Here is a 19,899-nt window from a genome sequence, read left to right as displayed (position 1 = left end):
TTCTCACAAATGATTACTTCTTACATGTGAAAGGGGAAGCTTCCCTCTATACCAGCCAGCCTCATCAGCCCTGGAGTTTTGTGCAGTTATGAATCAAATCTAGCTGAGATCTACTACTCTGGTGTAGAAAATACAAATTAAGTTTGTTTCATTTCAGCCTTTCTAGGTGGTATTCAGTATCCATGTAACCTTGGGCAGCCATGTGGTTAACTATGTCCCCTACCAAATGCTTCCTCTAATCTGTTACTAGCAGGAAGGGGAGAGTTGCCGGTCCCTTTTTGTTGTAACCATCTTCAGACGGATGAAACTTGAGTCTGTTGCCTCATCTCTTTCCAAAATAGGACATTTGCCAGCAGTGATGGGAGAACGTAGCAAATGAGAAAGGAAGGAGCAAAAACTGTGACTGATATAGTGGGGAGCAACAGATGCCATGTGGAAAATTGAGATATACTCAATAAGCATTTTCTACAAACATTTTCATACTGATGTAACTTAGTTATGGGGTGTGAGATACGAGCATATGAGAGAGCGAGTGAGTTTAAGCTTTGAAGCATTTCAGACAGATGGAAGTTTGTAGTTGAAGACAATTTATGTGGAATTACAGGCTAGTGGTGTTCACAGCTTAATGATTTTGCTTTAAAAGTGATTTTATGTTATAATTAAAGAGATGTGGTGAAAGAGAATAGAAGGAGCTGGGTTACAGGAACCAAGGGAAGTAAAGGCCAAGAGCTGCTGCTGTTAAAAGCATGTCATCCAGAAAGAGCTATACCCTGTGTAAGAACATAATACAGAGAATTACAGGTTACTCTTAGGGCACTGACTAAAGCTTGCACTGTTGGCCAACGCAGGTTTCTTTGAATAAATTATTAAAGGCACTATCACAATAAGTGAATCCGAAAACATGCTTTGACATCTGTATTACGAATTGTATTAAAGTATATACTTATCTAGAACAGAACAAAGCTGTGTCTGAATCAGCACAAAGTATTTGATATTCAGCGGCAGCCAAAAAAAAAAAAAAAAGCTGTAATACTGTGGTTTTTATTTTCCAAATAGGCTTTTAGCACTTGAAGCAGAGTTCAATTACTCAGAGTATTGCCCTTTGCGTAAAAGGAAAAATGGTTTATTTGCAGTGTACTCACCTTGCCAAAATGTCTTGTTCATAGCTTGCTTTTCCATGTTTCTTTCTTTTTGATGTATTTGATGCATTTCAATACTCGGCGATCACTCTTCACCTTAATGTTAACTGTTTCGTAAGCACCTCTTGCTTCTATTCTTGTCAAACTTGAAATTAATAAATCTAATTGAATTTTTGCACACCCATTTATTGTAATGCTTAACACTTGGGGCTTGTATCAGTTGAAATAACAAAACAATGGTTTCATCTGAATTCCAGCGCCTCTACACAGTTAATTGACTAAATCTCTAGTGTTACTATTTCTGTTGTTTTCAGAAAATTCATATTCTCCAAATTGCTTGAGCTATTCCTTCTATTATAATTTTTAAATGAGTGTTTTATAGAAATTATTTGGGATATTTTGGGGATGTCACCATTTTGATAGTGCATGATAGACATTTTTCTTTAGAGACAATGGCTTTCAGTAACATTAGTGTGAGTCACAGAACATGGTATGTGTTCCCTAAGCGTATTGTTTTCTAGTCTTCATGTTCTATGTCAGACTAACTCGCCTTTTATCATTCATACATTTTATAGACTAAGTTTTGCTTCAGATGTGTCAAATATATGTGACAGCCAGTGTTTCCCTTACTGCTGAGGACTTACTGCTTTTCACCAGGTTATTTGTGTTCTATGGTTTGAACTTCAAAATTGGTGATATTTACATTGAAATTTTGTATTTGTTATCCTTAACAGAAAGGGCTATTGCCAGACATGAAGTCAGAGAAATAGAACAACGTCATACAGTAGATGGCCCCCGACAAGATGTGGCACTGGATGAAGAAGATGATGTGGTGATTATTTACAACAGAGTACCTAAGACTGCCAGCACATCCTTCACAAATATTGCCTATGATCTTTGTGCGAAGAACAAATATCATGTTCTACATATCAATACAACCAAGAATAATCCTGTTATGTCTCTGCAAGATCAGGTAAGCTGCTCCATTTGGGATGTCTTTATTAAACAAGTGGAAAGTACTGAAAACTTCTTTGATATTGCAAACTTATATGGTCTGATGGAATTGGCTTTTATGTCACATTTTCCAATACAAATGAATTCTAATGTGTTTGTATTTTCTTTGTAGAGAGTTAATATTATTTATTAAATAATAGGTTTAGGTTTTTGCTAGGCTACTGAAGAAGGTGGTGTCTGTTTATCAGACAAAAACAAAGCTAAAAAGGAACACAGCTAGGGCAGAAACTACCTTTGTTGTTATAACTGTAAAAGTTTATTATATTGTCAACTGTCTGCCTTTTGGCTGTGTAATACTGTTTGCCTGTCATCTCCATCTGCAGTGAATGCAGTCTTACGTGATTTCCTCTCTGAGTAGTGCAGGCACTGTGCCATGTTGTCAGGGCTATACTTCTGTCTTCAGTACTAGGTCTGGTCAGGTCTCACAGGTGATAAAAAACAGGTAGAAAGAAGTGGTTGTAAATAGGTTGCACTCTAAAGGATAGGTCATTTTGCATCCCCTTAAAGCTCTCACTAAAATCAGTGTAGTCGCAGGCTACAAATGATCATGGCTACCACTGCATCAGATGATGAATATTTAAAAAAGATGATGAAGGATCAATGCTTTGTTTTTCTTGGGGTGGGGTGTGGTGAGGAAGTAGATTTTTTGTTTTGTGATTTTAAAATAATACTACTTTGCTCATCGTGGGTGCACATGCAGGGAACTCAGGCCACAGGTCTGAAACATCACTGTGTCATCATCCCTGTCTGTAAAACAAATGTTTCCAAACTCTCGGGTATGTACTACTGGTTGTATGCAGATCATCTTAAGTTGATACGCAGCAGAGGCAGGAGCTGTTCTGCATTGCAGCATGTCAGCACTGAGGCTTCCAGCTCCTTTGAGTGCATGCCTGCAGGCAGAAGCAGCTCAGCACAGCTGCTGCAGTGGGGCGAGGGGAAGCAGACATTAACGGGCCCTCCACTTTCAGTTCTGTATGTAGGAGAAAGATTGAGGTAGGGAACTCAGTGCAGGGGACACAGAGTGTACTTGGGGTGGGACTTGGGAACCTGTTTTGTGACAGTGGAGTTGTGTCACTGTTGGGTTTTTGGTGTTGTGAAATCTTTTCCTAAATATGAAGGTGATATTGTCATACGTGATAGCTGAGATTACCAAGAGTAAACCTGGTAGCCATCCCTATAGCCCTCTCTGCTGTGTCAAACAAGTACTAAAGAGCTGTGCGCTGACAGCAGAGTGATTTTTCAAAAGATTTAACAAACCTGTATCTGTTAATTAACAATCATGCTCAAGTCAGTGATACTTAGTGCTACACTTCCAACCACAGATTGTGTTTTTGTCAAGATGTCTCTTTGACTTGCAGTGGTCTGTCCTGAAGGATAGGAGAGCTAGTCATTGATGGTATAAATTAAACATAGGCAACCTTGCCTTAAATTTCTACTTTTGTTTGAATTTCATTCAAATAAAATTTATTCTTTACTGGCATCATTTTGTCTGAAAGAAATTCTCCTCCTCATCTTCCCTCTAATAATTACCTATTGAAAAATGAAAATCCACTAATGCTGGGCATGTATAGAATACTGGCAGTCCTACCTTCATTTGATACTATGCTGTTGTCCAAGGTGATAAATTATGCTGTTTAATTAGACAATTAATACCCCTCTTCTTCAGTGGCCATTACCTCGGAGATGCTGACAATGAAAAACTTTATATCTTGCATAGTTGTTCAAAGAAGAAGAAATAATCATCTATCTTTAGTATATTGAGATAGCAACTTGCCATTGTAAGTCATAACACATAATTCTGGAGATGGCAGGGGTGCTGAGTAGTAGCTGATGAGGTTTACTCTTTGTGGGCTTGGATTTGCAGGAAATATTCACATGCCACCTTCATCAGTATAGCTCACTTCAGTGCATTAGGTGTATATGCTCCAGCAGTAAAATACATAAACACATCATAGAGACAAAATTGTTTTGTCAGTGATAGTGTTTGTTAAAGCAAATCTCTCTAAGCAAGGTGAAGATTGTCTTGAGCCTGACATAAATATGTAAAATAGTGAACCTTCCATTATGCACTACTTCTGCTGTACTTTTTCCAAACTACTCTAATTCAGTAACAGATTTTAAGTTCTCTGCCCATGTGTGAAACCTTTAGTTCTTGAATGCAATCTGAAAAAAACCCTATTAAAATCCACTCCAAATATAATCTGTATCTGATTTGAGGTAATCTGAGAAGAGTCCCTAACACATTCATTTTAGTTTCAGATGGAACTTGTCACAGCAGCCCTCCTTTCTTTTGCAGCTTCTCTGACAGCAGGATCCTGGGAACTGCCCCTCTTTCCACAGGTTGGGCCTTTTCTTTGCAGCAAGCTGAGTGCCATGTTGCCCACATTGCATTTCTGACCTATGTGGTCTGTAACAAAAACACTTGCTTTCATTAAATCAGAGTAGTTGTTCCGTTGGATTTTAGTTGTTGCTTGCATGTTTCAGCACTGATACTTTTTGTCCATACAAGTATGCCTGTGTTATGGCTAGTTGGGTGGCATACCAGCCGCACAAACTTTAGCTTTTTTGTTATGTGGTGGAATTGTCATCTAAAACATTTAAAATGAAATTACTGTTCTGTCTTGCAGCGTTTATTCTTGGTATATTATTAGAAAAGGGGGTATGAGAACATGTTCTCTGTACTGTTGTTTTGAACGTAGAAAAGCCATGGTGCAATTACCCAGCATTTCATTCCCTCAGCTTGCTGTTTTCTGTTCCTTGTTCTTTTTTCTCCTGCAGTTTCTCTCTCCATTTTTCTCAAAAAAGCAACCTGAAAATATATAATCTTGCTTCCAAATGTGTTCTAAAACAGTGGCCTCTCAGAGGATAGCACACTCATGCTGACTTTAGTAGTACTTATTTCCTCTGCTGGTGAAGGTTTCAATAGCTGTCAGAAGTGCAACAAGTAAAAGGCTGCAGTGACTCTGTTAGAAGTGGAAGTATTGTCATGTGCTCCTGAATGTTTAAGAATTTTTTTCTTCGAGTTAGGTGGCCTGGTGAGTACTAGTGTCCACTGCTGTACATGGGCCAATTGTATTTTTCTTTCTGAGAAAGAACTGTTCATGTGAGGCGGGTATCCTGGCTGTACTGTGGCTGAACTGGTGACCTCTTGTCTTTTCACCATCTCACAAAATTGCTTCTCGCCTGCCCTTCCCTTGAGCTTGCCTGTGGTTTCTCATGGCATGCAGCCCAAGGTGTGCTGCTAGCCTGTTTCCAGCATTGCTGACTTTTTGATTTAGAGCTAACTGTGTAAGTTATTAGCTTGTATGACCATTTGGATAGCTAAGCTACCAGCACCTTCCTGCAGAGGGGTTCTGATTCAGTCATCTCATTGTGCTTGGTCTTTAAATCTCAATCTGAGATTTCCTTTAATAGGGACACTGTGTTGGTCTTCAATCTTACTTGAGAGCCCTTTTTTTGTAGTTCAAATGGAAAATCCCCATGTGTCCTCACCAGGCTGGGCTTGTGATATTGATGCCCCCAGTTATTGGTAATTTTAAGTCAGTTATTCAGCAATTGACGAACAAAACTAGAATATAATGATTCTGGCTGGGGCTTTGTTAGTTTCCAAAAGTCCATGTGATACCAGGCCACAGGGTAATGACTCTACCACCTTTTGGGGACAGAGGGTGTGTATGTAGAGAAGAGGGATTGATGGAAGCAGTTAGTAGACAGAGATGTCAGTTTATAGCATCACTTTGGTTTGCACGCACAGATTTCCCAGGGCTTTTTGCTCAGACCAAGTATGCTGGGTTTTTGTTGTTTTGGTTTGTTTTTTTCTTTCTCTTTTTTTTTTTTTCTTTTGGCTCACTGGGACTTGTTTTAAATTCTTATCATCCTAGAAACTGAATGTATTTAGCTTACCTTTCAGGACATCTTACGCCCCCAGTGGCTTTTTAATTCAGTGAAGCTCAGCTGATTTCTCACTAAAGCCTGTGAAGCAACTTTGTAGCTGATTATATAAAAGCACCAGGAAACAACTTCACAGGAATTCCATTCATTTCTATTTGAACTTTTAAAGTAACCTCAAATTTTATTCAGTTTGGTTCAGATGGAGAAGCTTGCTCAGTCTCTTGAAAGCTCCAGTATCTGCTAAGCCCTGAAAAGAAAGGTAAAATTGATCATATTTAACAGTATGAAGCAGCAAGCAATATTCATCTCTGCCCTAAAATGTGTGAATTCGGACTCATTAGGCTGTGACCTGGAACAATTCTGATTTTTGGAATGCTGCAAACTGGGTGTGTGTGTGGGGGAATCTCTTGCCTGCAGGCTAGTTATAGGTGTTAAAAACTTAAGTTCTCAGGGGCACAGCATGTTGCTGGTCCATCTTAAGGCAGATGTAAATGTCACAGCTGTCTTATAAAACCTTTCTTGCCTTCTGTTAGCTTGCCTGGTGTTAAAGCTAATAAAAGGCTAGAACATCCATCCTATGTTCATAAAAATTATTTCCTTAGCAGGTGACTTTGTAAGACAAAGACAATAAAGGACTTTTTAAACTATTACTAGAACATCTAAGGTTTGATGCTAGATGGTGGCATGGGGATCCAAGACAGAACTAACCCTTGGGATTTTGCACTTAAGATTTCCCTGTGTCTAGTCCAAATCTATTAGCAACTGAAATCTAGCTAGTGCTAGATTTCAGAAAGCTCGCTCAGGGAAATGTAACTGAAATGTAAGCCTTCATATGCATGCTGCACTACACACAATAGGTAGCATAACTGGTTTACTTGCGAAGTTGTATCAACCAACCATGACATTTTGGGGATGAGGGAAAGGAGGGTAATCCATACTTTGCATTTAGGAAGCTTCTTTCCCAGGTATAGAAATATTAATGACAAAATATTTTGTCATTAATCTTTGAAAGATAGAGTCAATAAAAGTGTGGTTTGTTTCAGTAGCAGTAAAGGTAGTTCAACTGGATTAAAAGCCTCATAGATATATTATCAGTTTGTGCTGTGGACAAAACCAGACAGAAAGCCAATGCAGTTTATGAAACACCATTGTATCATACTGTGCAGTGCTTTTCAGCTAGATTTGCCACAATTTTCATGTGCAATATATGGTTTAAATTGTGAAATGCCCCAGACTGTTAAACTTGTACACTGAAAAAATGAATGCTGCTTGTTACTAAAAAGTATTATGCATTTCCTTTACCTGAGAGTCCAAGAACCAGTGTTTGAAGAAATAAGTAAAGTTATCAACCTCTGAAATCCTAGACTGCAAGTTTTGCACATTTGAAGAAATAGCAGCAGGCCAGTCTTGCCTCTTAAAATCCTCAATTGATTGGTTATAATAAATAAAAAAAATATAATGTTTCAGGCCATTCTCAATCCATTAGACCTTACAGAATGTTAGTGTGTTGTCTCGAGCTCTCAAACCTTCCTTTTTTGACTCTCTTGTCTCACCTCAGTATCTTCATGGTTATCTATGTCACTGTGTAACAGAAAAGATATTGCAGATGTGCAGGGAACGCTATCTTCTAATTCTCGGCTTCAGAAATGGCATATCATTGTCAGACAGCTCAGGCAGTACAAATTTATCATCTTTTCTTTATTATCCAATTCACTAGTTTTGAAATAACTTTCAGAGTTAAATGCTTTGATGTTAAAATATGCTGTTCATCTAATAAAGCCAAGTTATATCAGGATTTGCATGTCCTGCTTAATTTGATGATACTTTCTGGTTTGGGGCTTGTATCTTATTTTGTTCTTTAAAATGTAAAGCTATTCCTATTTTTGTGAAGTTTGCCGATAACTGCTTTATCAGCCCTTATTTAAGGGCTACTTCATGCTTTAACATGGAATTTTCACTGCAATGTTAGGCTTAAGGTAACTTCAAAACGGTAAACTATAGATCTAATTTATACTGCAGACATATATAAAATCTCTGGATTACTCATGCTTTGTATTTTGGGATGGGGGAGCAAATGAACCATCAGACTTGTTATGTCCCAGTAAAATAGGTCTAAGAATGCGCTTGTAAATCTGGTACACTTTTATTCGAGGGACTAAATACAGATCAGACAATTCCATCAAAGGTGTGCTTGCATTTCTACATCTTGCTGAGGGAATTCCACATTCCTTTCAAATTACAAACAAAATGGACGGACAAAAATTTAAATGTTCGTCTTGATAATGTTTTTGTGGTAGCCTTCTATGAATTGCCCTTCTGATTGCTGTATTCGGCTTGTGTTTAGTTTCTGATAATTAAATTTTGATGATCTAAATTAAGTAATCTGTATGCTTGCAGAAAAGTCTATTTTAGCTGGCACAGATTCTTTGGTAATATTCAAACTAGACTTTTTTCTAATGTGTTGTAAGATTGTACTTACAAATCAGAAAACACCATGTATGGGGAAATTTAATGTGTACCAGCTGTACAGAAACACTTTCTGCTGTCTGCTTTTACAGGTGCGATTTGTGAAGAATGTGACTTCCTGGAAGGAAATGAAACCAGGATTTTACCATGGACACATATCTTATTTGGACTTTGCAAAGTATGTTACCCTTGGATTTATCTATTGAGTAGCATAGTAGTTTAAGTTGCTTGGATCCAGCTGGGATATTGGCGCCCTCTAGTGATAAGTCTGATAACTGCAGTTTTGAAAAATTCACACACTGAAATTCCTATGATGAGCAATTTTGGGTTTTGATTTTCATAGTTTTCTCTTGTCTTTTTACATGATAAAATGTAGCCGAGTCTCATTTTAAAACTATATGCTAGGTTTAGTATTCCTTGTCTGAATTACAAGCTTGTTTTACTGAAAATCCTGGCTTTTCTCTGGAATGCTGGCAGTTCTGCCTTAGGATTGGCTTCCCATTCTGGGAAGTTTAAGATACCTGTTCTCAAATATGTTTCATGTAACAAGTAATACCACCGGCCTCTTAAGTTATGTAGTTCTTCTCTATCAGAGTATCTGTTTACAGTTAATCAAAATATTAAAAGTTATATGTTAAAGCAGTTTTCTGGCCTACAGTAGTTTGACTTGCCGTAAAAAACATTGAAATAATTCTTGTAGAGTTAAATCCTGCTACTTCTAAAATTAATTTAAAAGAAAATGAGGTAAAAATCCTCCCAGTGACTTCAAAGGTTCAGGATCGTATCTGTATTCCTACTTCCCTGTGTTTCTTTTCTTGTCTTATTTTTGCTTCTGGATCTAAAGCAGTGATCCTAAGTAGCTCAGTGTTGTGAAACCTCCTCTTGAACTGGGAAGTCAGTTTTGCTTAAGCCCCTTACTAGGCAATGCTTCATCTTGCACTTGCAGTGTGCGGAAAATGGTTTAAAATTGAAAGTGGAATTTTCAGATCTCAGCATATTCGACTGCACACACACCAGTAACCCCTACTTTTACCTCTTGCTGATGGTCAGTCCTCAGTAATGTTATGTTTCTGTGTATTAAAACATTTATTTAATGAAATAATTTTTTTGTATGTGAGAATTTATTTTGTTTAGTCATTGGTTTTAATTATTCATTGTTAGGTACACTGATTTTTTAATCCTAACTTTTTATTACAAAGAATGAGAAGGGGAAGTGACAGCTTCACAGATTCCCAGTACAGTATGCTATATAACAGAAAATGCTAAAAACTACAGTAGTAGCTGGAAATTACCAATGGCACCAAACAAAACCTTGAAATTTACAAGAAGTAACAAGCAAGAAGTCTTAATTGCAAATCAATCAATCAAATAAAATGTATCAAATTTCATTAGCTTCCTTTCTGCCTTTTTAAATTTTAAAATGATGCAACATTAATAAACCCTTGAACTGAATAACAACTTTCTGGAACAGTGAAGGTGAATGTTATTTTATACATTACTCACTTCATAAAGCTGAAAACATTTTCAGATACTCGAACTTCTTAAACTAAAATAATTATTTTACATCTAGAAAGCATCTAAGCAGTTTCACAGATTTGTTTCATTTGCATCTTCCCTCCAGGACTGTGTTATCCTTGTTTTTGTTGTTTGTTATCCTATTACCTAAATGATTTATTTTTTCCCCACAACAGCCTGCTTTCTCATACTTTGGGTTTTCATTATTAAAATAATACCTTGAATACTCTGGTTGTGCTTGGCAAGGCCCACACTTTTAAGGCTGTGAGGTACGTTCTTGTAGTGAACATTCTTGTACTTGAGAAGTGTAAAATATTTCAGAAAAGTCTATGCCAGCTTATATGCTAACATCAGACTTAGGTCCACTGTCTAGTATCAGAAGTACCTCTTAAATTATACTGAAGCTTAAGTACTGGATTCAATCGATGACTTACAGTATTGAGGACAGATTGTCATAATGCATCCATGTAGAAATTACAGTAATAAAAGTTTAATTTTTTTTTTCCTCTTTTTTCAATTTTTGATCCACCCTTATTCACTATTTTCTGTGGTAAATGATTGGGAAAAAAGTTCTTTGACAATGCAGTTGCCAAATTATCATCATTATTAATAAAGTTACTATTGTAAGTGGCTTCTGTTACCGTAACTGAAGCTAGTTTTGTGAAGTCATGTGCAAACCCGTATGAATGTACAATCCAACACAAACATTTCCAAGGGCTTTTACACCTTCTTTGAACCCACAGATACATATTGTTGGTTGGGGCTGCTACTATATCGAAATGGTTTGTTATAGCCTGCTACAGCACTTGCAGTAGAGTCTGTAGAAAGGGACAAATGTGCATGTCTCAGGCACTTCAGTGGACCTGAAAGAGGGTGCAGTTTAAGGTCTGGACTTTGCATCAAAATGGTTGAAACATTCACATGTTCCTATTTTGTGGACTTTGAGGAGTAAGAGCTGGCATACAGGCAGATGTCAGCAATGCCACCTTTAAATGCTACAGTCTGATTCATTGGTACTCTGCTGGCAACATCTGAAGAATCAGTTGCTCTTTCTGTAGCCTTTAACAATTTATATATATGTAGTGCTGGTCTTTTGCCAAAGTAATGCCTTTTAATTTTTTTTTTCCCCAGCTTCCTCTTTTCTGCTGCTTCTTCTATGTTTCTGTTCTTCAGCTTTTCAACTTAAGGTTCCTCATATCAGCAGTACCTGGTATTATAATTTATGGAGTACCACTTTGACAATAATGGTAGTGCATCTTAAAACTACGAGCACTCTGTGTTTTAGCCAAGCTAGCAGGCTTGAATGACTCTCCATCAATGCAGAATACTTTCCCAGTTTGCATGGGAACAGAAGAGAATTTTTTTTTTTTCCAGCTCCTAGCTTTACTTCAAGGAACTTGTCACACTTGCAATTTCCATTGTGATATAACCTCTTTAATGTTTAGATACCATATTTATTTGCCACAGTAATGTCTCAAATGGAAAAGAAAATAAAACTGAGAAATGTATCATAAAAGCTTGAACGTAGATCACTGAAAGGTAGCATTTGCACAAAACAGTTTTGGTGATTTAAATCTTTCTTGTGTGTCCTATGAGCTTACCACCTCATTACATCAGGGTTCCTGTTGGTACCACGGTAAATCAAACTCTGCTTAGGGTAAATATCTAAGGCAAAATTTTGTATCTTTAGATAGAGAAGTTAATGTGGTTACAGATACTATCTTAGGCTTATATTTAATAAGCATAGCCATATGGATTCAACCCAGGTAATGGATGGGCTCTCAGCTCTGTCTTCCTTCTGTTACAAGTTCATGTCTCTGACAACTGGAGACCTGCCAGGAAAACCACTTGCAGCATTGCATAGCACAGTTCAGGGGGGCAGGAACTCAATATCAAACTTCCTTGTACTTATTATAAACATGTATGTGGCTGCTACACTGATTAAGGCATTTCTAGAGTCAGGATGGTTGTGTGAACATTTTTTGTATCTATTGTGTGAGAATATTTCAGTTTTGTTTGTTTCTCTAATAAAATAAAACCTAAAATCACAATCCTGGGAAAACTGAAACTGAACTGACTTTCACATCCACGTAATGCACTGGATATGGGGATGAGAGGAAGCAATCAGTAACCGTCATTGTCTCTGTATATAGATTTCAGTTGTATCAATAGAGACAGGCTTTTAAGTATTAGATGAGAGGCTTTGATTTGGCCTTTAAAAGACATTTTTTCCCTCCTTTACTTTAGATTGGGTGTTAAAAAGAAACCAATTTACATAAATGTCATAAGAGATCCCATAGAACGACTAGTTTCTTATTATTACTTTCTGCGCTTTGGAGATGATTACAGACCAGGGCTACGGAGGCGAAAACAAGGGGATAAAAAGGTAAAGTATGCTTTATTATATCTGTTGTTCTTACTAAAATTAAGTGAAAACAATTGAAAAAAATGTCCTGATAAATACTAGATAGTTCTTGTATCAGCCTTGGTGATGATGGTGGCTTTGTTAAGTTATATTCTCCCCTTTGTATCCATACTAGACTAGAGTGTAACATTAACTATGTTCTTTGTAACCTTATAAATTCACTTTATGTTGCAATTTGTTAAAAAAAAAAAAAAATTTAAAAAATGTTTTCAGGTATCCAGAGTTGTCAGTATCAAGTTAAACTTATTCTCCCATGTAAGAAATCTACGTCTCTTCTTGTTGAAGACTGAGAGACATTTTTCACCAAAAGCTGTAGAACTGCTGATGCTTTGGCTTTGATGTTTATTTTTCTTAAAATTAGCAAACTTTTTTTTTTAAAAAAAATTAAGTATTGCAATAGAATTGTATAAAGAGTCTGCTTGAAAACTGTGGAGTATGATTTATACTTTTCTTTACTTTCTTCCTCTGTCTTAGGTGGCTATAGAAGTAGTTCAGGTTAGCATATTCAAACCTTGATTACTGGTACAGTTTCAGAATGGCAACATCATTTAGGCTCCGTAATATATTTATTCCAGAAAGAATTTATGCATCCACTGTCCTGGTTTGCAGAGAGACATTTGTTGGAGAATGTTGCTCTGGACTCTTCTTAAATCAGGAAGAAAAGTAGGGTATTAAGTATGTGAGTATAGTATATAGTTAGAACAGTGTGAAAGCTTTTATAAAATGTAAAGAGGTTTCGCACTTTACAGAGCCAAACACTTTTTAAAATTTCAGTGGCAATATTTTCTTAAACTGATGAAATTTTTCTGTAATGTTGATAATTTAGTGTAGCACTGTGTGAATACCAAGAGTCATTGAAAAAATAACTAAGTAAAAACCACAGTGAATACAGCTTAGTCTGTAAACACCGTAACAACTAATAAATGTGACTAATCATTTTGTGTGCTCCCCTCCATCCACATAGGTTTTTTTTAAATATTGGGAACAGACCATTCCTCTTTTCTTTCCAGTTGCTAACTGCTCTTCTGTGATTTATGTTGTGGTGCCATCTTCAGCCACTGCATCTCAGTTTGTCCAGATGTGCTACAGCATAGGTAAAGGAAAGCTTCAAGCAGAACAGATTGAAATTAAGCTTAAAAAACCCCCAAACTTCATAGAACTGGCTACAGAGATGATTTGGTGGTATGGTATCATGAAGACATTTTTTAAAAAAGAGATAGGATCTCATCTTTTGTAATCTACTCTATTCCTTTTCATGAGGAGCATGATTTGGCTAGTGGAATTCCTTCCTGATGGAGATCAATGAGTTGGAAGGCTGAGCATGCTTCCAAGTTCAAGCTCTTTATAGGACTTAAATTTCACTTTTTTTTAATAAGTATTAACAGTGTTGGTTTAGTTTTGAATTATAATCTGAACAGCCTTGTTAGGTAGTCACTGGGAAACACTGAGGCAAAATCCCTAATGCTACTGCTTGGTAGACTGCACTGTAAGCTCTGATTTGCTGGAATAAATTGAAATGCATTCCTATTTATAATGTTTGTAATGCATTGCATTAATAATGTTACGTTTTTCTATTAAAGATGCTTTTTTCATTTTGTCACTATCATACCAGTTTATTTAGGTCTGAGACTTAGTTGTTGCCATATGGATTTAACTTGTCCTGTAGGCATCTCTAGTTCATTTGAAGTGAAATTGATTCACTATACTGAGTTTTAGGATTTCTTTCATTTAAATCAGGTAATACTATTTTTCCATGATGTTTCCAAGAAAACTGTATATATGTAGATGGTGTCAGTTTTACATACATTAGATACAAAATTCAGTAAGCTAAAAAATGGATTCACCCAATCACAGTGTCTATAACACTGGTATTTATTCTAATTTGTGTTATAGTAGATTCACTAGGAACTCTTCAAATGAAAAGTAGGGAAGGTCAAAAATGCAATCTTTCTAATGGAAGTCAATTGTTCCTTTATTAAGTGGAAAGGAATCTCAATGTACTTTACACCCTCGCTCCTTCCCAGTCCATGCCACAGCATTTATATGGAAGAGTTTCTGTGTTCATTTTCTTTCTATATGCTTGTGATTCTAAAGTTGTAGATAGCTTGGCTCCAAGAACAGAGTCTGTAAAGACAAGTGTGATTACTCCGTCTCTGGATGGAGTAGTCAAGCCAAGTATGTAAGAGGAAGTAGGGAAGGAGACCTGTCCTATTTAATCTTAGAAAATTACTTGCTTTTGTGTATTAACTATAAAATAACCTGCAGGTGTAACCAAAGTCGTCTTTCTTTTGACAGATGCCAGTTCATATTTAGTATATATATTCCTAATTTAGGAGGTGCATTTAAACAATTTAGTTCTTGGGTACTGTTGATGTTATAAAGTACTCATGATAGATCAGTGCAGATTTCTCTAGAGAACTATGCTAGAGAAAGCCTACTAATGACTTGTTTTCCTAGTTAAGCTGCATTTTTATCTGTGATACGTGACATGAAGAGCTAGTCTAAACTCAAAGTGCAATGTGGACCAAGGCACCACAGGTTAATCCTTGCTTTGGCCTGGTGTCAGTAAATTTTTCAGATTATCTCAGGAAATTCACCTCAAAATAGAAGCAAAGGGCATTGTCCTTGTTCTAACACTGAATAATCAAGCAAATGTATTTTTACTTAGTTGTGTTGAACAGAAACTTGTTATTATACAGAAGAAACAGTCTAAAAAGTTGTCTGTGTGATCACTTGTTATTAAATAATTTTTTAAAAATCTGTCCTAGATATATGGCTTATATCTTGATTAGAAATATCATAAATACTTTATGGTGACTGGGTAAAATGTTTACAAATTCTTTCCAATGCTAATGGAGTTCTTATTGTAACTGTGTTCCTGCAGCTGGAACTCTATGTGCTACAGCTGTCATCCATGTAGAGTGATGCTGTATGGAATATTCTTTATGCAGTGAACAACTTGACTTCACTTCTTCTAATTGCCAAAACCAAATTGGCCTCTGAAATGGCAGTTATTTGTCATAATATTTAAAATGTAATAGAACATCCATTAATCCACTACAAAATGCAGAGTGTTCTGTGGTATAAAAATCCAGCTATTCCAGTATCACACAAATCCTGATGGCATTTGATGCTGTATCTCTAGTGACTTCTTTTGTAAGGGAAAAATAGTGATACCAACACTTATTGACTATTTTTGCTTGTTTTGACATATAGCCTTTATCAATGTTATATCAAAGGCATATAAAATATATCAGGTAAGATCAAATTGTTCATTAGGTCTAGCCATAAAAGACTGTCCAAGTACTATCTTAATTGAGATGAATAGGTCCTCCTAATAACAGTGTGAAAGCAAGGCTTGAAAAAAATAATTTTTTTTCCTTTCACATCATATCTTGTGTTTTTCTATCCCCACTACATTTAGCAACTAACCAGGTTGAGCTGTTTGATACATATACCAGATTTTAAAGCTCAGCTCAATTTTCTCTTTGTTCCAGACCTTTGATGAATGTGTGGCAGCTGGAGGTTCAGACTGTGCTCCAGAGAAACTTTGGCTTCAAATTCCGTTCTTCTGTGGCCACAGCTCCGAATGCTGGTAGGGAGATAAATGTGGCTTAAGTTGTTAGTCAAGCATATCAGCGCTGAAATCTAAACAAATTTGAATATATATTACAATTGGGGAAAGTCTAAGGGCCTGGACAGAGTGAAGCAGCAGATACTTTAGTAATGTATTTTCTTTTGAAGATGCGTTTTATTGAAACAGTCTTGCAGTTCTTGAAACAAGTAGTATGTTAGGATACTGTATCAGCAGTGCTATGAGGGAAAACAGATGTTTTCAATTTTAAAAATATTTTTTGTAGATTTGGAGTCTTGATATTTTTCTCTAATGTCAGGCTACAATATCCGTCTTTCTGAATGGAGATATTTTGTTCAAGCTCCTAGAGTTTCTGAGGAGAATAAAATAATTGAGATCAGGATAAATTTATCTTCTTAAACCTTTACCAGACATCCAGTAGTCAGTGCTACTTAGTAGAAACTGGAACAAAAGCAAATCATGTCCATCTGTCAATGCAGCATGTTTTATAACAATGGCACAGACTTAAAACTCTTTAGCAAACTAAAAATAAAAAAAAAAAAAGATTTGAAGGATTCTGGGTAAAATCAAGGGCAATTATTTGTCAAAGGTACTATTCATCCAAACATGAGCAAAGTAAATGGCCACTTCGGAGCTCCTCTTTCAGTGCCTGTTGGTCAGACCTGTCTACACCTGGGCCAGGTGGAGAAGCGGTGAAGGAAAGAACTCTGAACCTATCTTTTCCTTCTATCTAGAGCTATAAAAAGGAGGAAGAAATGCCATTTTAATTTTCATCTGTTTTTCAGTAGGGAAGTCTTCACATTAGGTGTAATGACTTTCTAGTTCAGAATTATACTTGTAGGATGCAAAAGGGAAGGTGTGTCCTTACCAGAACCATTTCTGGTATCTAATGTGAAAGTGGAGACTGAGTATTGACATGGAGAAAATGTAAAACCTTCAAAAATTGTGTTAATAGAGATAGTAACGATATACACATGTGGGTTTTTTGGTGAATGAGTTATTAGTCAAAATAACTAGAGGAGTCAAATTTTTAGATAAGAACACAGATAAGAGAAACTGGAAAGGGAAATGAAGGTAGGAAAGGTTATAACTTGAAATGAGTCTTGCCTTTCCTATACCCTGTTATGAAGTAATCTCCATCGAGGGACCAAGGATTGTTGGCTAACATCAGAACTTGCTGTAATTCTTCTCTATTGTTTTAGGAATGTGGGAAGCAGATGGGCTTTGGAACAAGCCAAATACAATCTGATTAATGAATACTTCCTAGTGGGAGTTACTGAAGAGCTTGAAGACTTTATCATGTTGTTGGAGGCAGCTTTGCCCCGGTTCTTCAGGGGTGCCACAGAACTGTACCGGACAGGTATTTAAATGGTTGATTGCCATGGATTCCATGGATTTTTCATCGTCTCATCACTTTTTTTTTAATGTGAATTATTTAGACCTAGATGAATAGTTTTGAGTCTCTGACAGGTTTGCCTCTCCATTGGCTGATGTTCCTGCAGAAGAGACAAACTCTTTTAAAAGACTGTTAGTACAAATTTTTGAGGGCAGCCCAAATATCTTCTTACCTTACGCAAGTTGTAATTATTTAAAGTAGGGGTAAAGGCAGTTGTGTAGGTATACCACACCTAAAAAATTGTGACAGGAGTTTATCAGAACATTTCTTGAAAGGTCTTGCAAGGGCTTCAGTTTTGTAAAATGGCTCGCAGTGGCAGATTTTCATTTCCTCAGAAGCCCTGCTGAAATTAACTGTGCTTGGTGCAACCTGGTTGGCTGTGCAAAAAGGCCCAAAGGATACAAAGGCCCAAGTACATGTTTATCTTCCTGGGGTTGCAATAAGACATTTGTTGCATAGCTAGTAGCTCAGTTTCTAGGAGCTGGCCATGCAACTTACAATGAAGAAAAGGTCCATCTTAGCAGGGCTTCTGTCTGCAAATAGAAGGAGAAAAGGGTCTGATGTATAGAGCCTAGATGTGTAGGATTAACAAGTTTATTAGAAAGCAACACATAGCACTTCTTAGGGAAAATGCTGTCATCATTTTGGTCATCTTTGTCTCATGAAAGAAGTCTCTTGCTCTGCAGTTTTTAAAATTCTTAACATTTGATACCAGATTAGCATCTAAATAATTAATTTTGAAAGACCAATCTTGCTCCAAGTATATTATGTGGAGTAATCTTGTTTCTTAAATGAAGTGTTCATTCCCTGGGTTTATTAGAGTAAGGAGGAAGAATTGAAAGAACTGATGCAAAATTCATTAACATTTAGTGAGAGAGACTGCAGTTTTCCAACCCTGCATGTTATGTTAATAAATTCTGGATTAAATTCTGTCACTTCTAATAGAGTTTATCAACATGCTGAGAGTATAAAACTCTGTAAGTAAAAGGACTGTAAACATTTTTTAATCACGTGAACTTTGAAGTGAAGTTATTGCTTTCATTTTGCATTTAGGAAAGAAGTCTCATCTTAGGAAAACAACTGAGAAAAAACTTCCCACAAAAGAAACTATTGCCAAGCTACAACAGTCTGAAATCTGGAAAATGGAGAATGAGTTCTATGAATTTGCACTGGAGCAATTTCAGTTTGTCAGAGCACATGCAGTTCGGGAAAAAGATGGAGAATTGTATATTCTGGCTCAAAACTTTTTCTATGAAAAGATTTACCCTAAATCAAACTAAGAACACTATACTGTTAGATTTGTGGACCTAAATCTTTGGTCACATCATCATCTTAGTCCTCAGCAATGGAAACTAGATTGTTTGTAGACCTCCAAGACGTTTCTTTATAGATCTGAGAAAAGTGGGCTGTGGATCACCTCCAGGGCGTTGGATTCTGGCTAACAATGTTGGTAATCCAGAAGCAAAGGCTTCATTTCTTTTATGTAATACTTTCAATGGGAGTTAATATCCTTTACCTGAAGAAATCTACACTTTAATTTGGAGCAATTTAATACACAGCAGTTCTAGTTAAAAATATAAACAAAAAATGCTTCTGTTGATGCTCTTTTTAATTTTCAGAGCAATTTATTTTCATTTATACTTCTGTGAAGAGGAAGTCATTTTTACCAGCTTTCAACATGGAAATTTTGGTTATATACAATATGAGTAGTGTTAATAACTGGTTGACATCTGTTCTTTGTTTTTTGAATCATGTCACATGATATTAATTGGGACGGTTAATCATGTTCTGCTGAGAAATGCTGCTGCTGCTGGAATTGCCCATATTTATATATGTGGTTTTATTAAAAAATTACAACTAATCATTAGTGTTAAAACATCATTTCCACATTAATATTGTAAAAAGTTAAAGAATCAGAGCAGTGGGGTTGGTTTTTTTGTTTTTTATGCCCACGACCACTGACTGAGTTTGGGAAAACTACAAAGAAAGTTGGTATTGTCTGCAGTTCTAGTTGATCCTTACACAGTGGTATAAAAATCGTAAATTCAGTATTAAGTTTCTCCATGGATTCTTTGTAATAATTGTAAACTGAGGTATTGGTGAATCCATATTATGACTCCATTAGTGAGCTGTGGTATGGTTAGGGTTTTCCTACTACTTCAATACTTTTATCTGTAGAATATTTTTACTAAGGTGCTTTATAACGTGTTTTAAAGCATTGCATTTACAAAAGGAGTAAAATGCTGTAAATACTGCTTATTTTATGTATTTGGACCAAAAGGTTTAAAATAACTAAAGTGGTTTTTTTGCACCAGTTCTGTTACATGTGAAGTGAAAAACATCACATCTGCTTCCTGGTTGAGTTAACTGTTGGACATTGCTGAAATGCACTTCAGTGACCTCTCTGACTTCAATACCAGAATGTTGTCCAGGGATTCTCTTTACAGAAATGTAGTCT

General features: G+C 36.4%; 1 protein-coding gene across 1 annotated transcript; it reads left to right on the top strand.

The window, feature by feature from the left end:
• Nucleotides 1-498: 498 nt before the first annotated feature.
• On the top strand, nucleotides 499-19,305 carry HS2ST1 (heparan sulfate 2-O-sulfotransferase 1). Its single transcript, XM_009699304.1, has 7 exons — nucleotides 499-532; nucleotides 1,874-2,112; nucleotides 8,603-8,688; nucleotides 12,273-12,411; nucleotides 15,948-16,045; nucleotides 17,248-17,405; nucleotides 18,495-19,305. Exons 1-7 carry the CDS (start codon nucleotides 499-501, stop codon nucleotides 18,719-18,721), a joined length of 981 nt encoding a protein of 326 aa, XP_009697606.1. The 3' UTR covers nucleotides 18,722-19,305.
• Nucleotides 19,306-19,899: the final 594 nt, after the last annotated feature.

This window comes from Cariama cristata, unplaced genomic scaffold, assembly GCF_000690535.1.
Source record: "Cariama cristata isolate BGI_N322 unplaced genomic scaffold, ASM69053v1 scaffold35664, whole genome shotgun sequence".
NCBI classification, from domain to species: Eukaryota; Metazoa; Chordata; class Aves; order Cariamiformes; family Cariamidae; genus Cariama; species Cariama cristata.
This window is presented reverse-complemented; position numbering and strand designations above follow the sequence as displayed.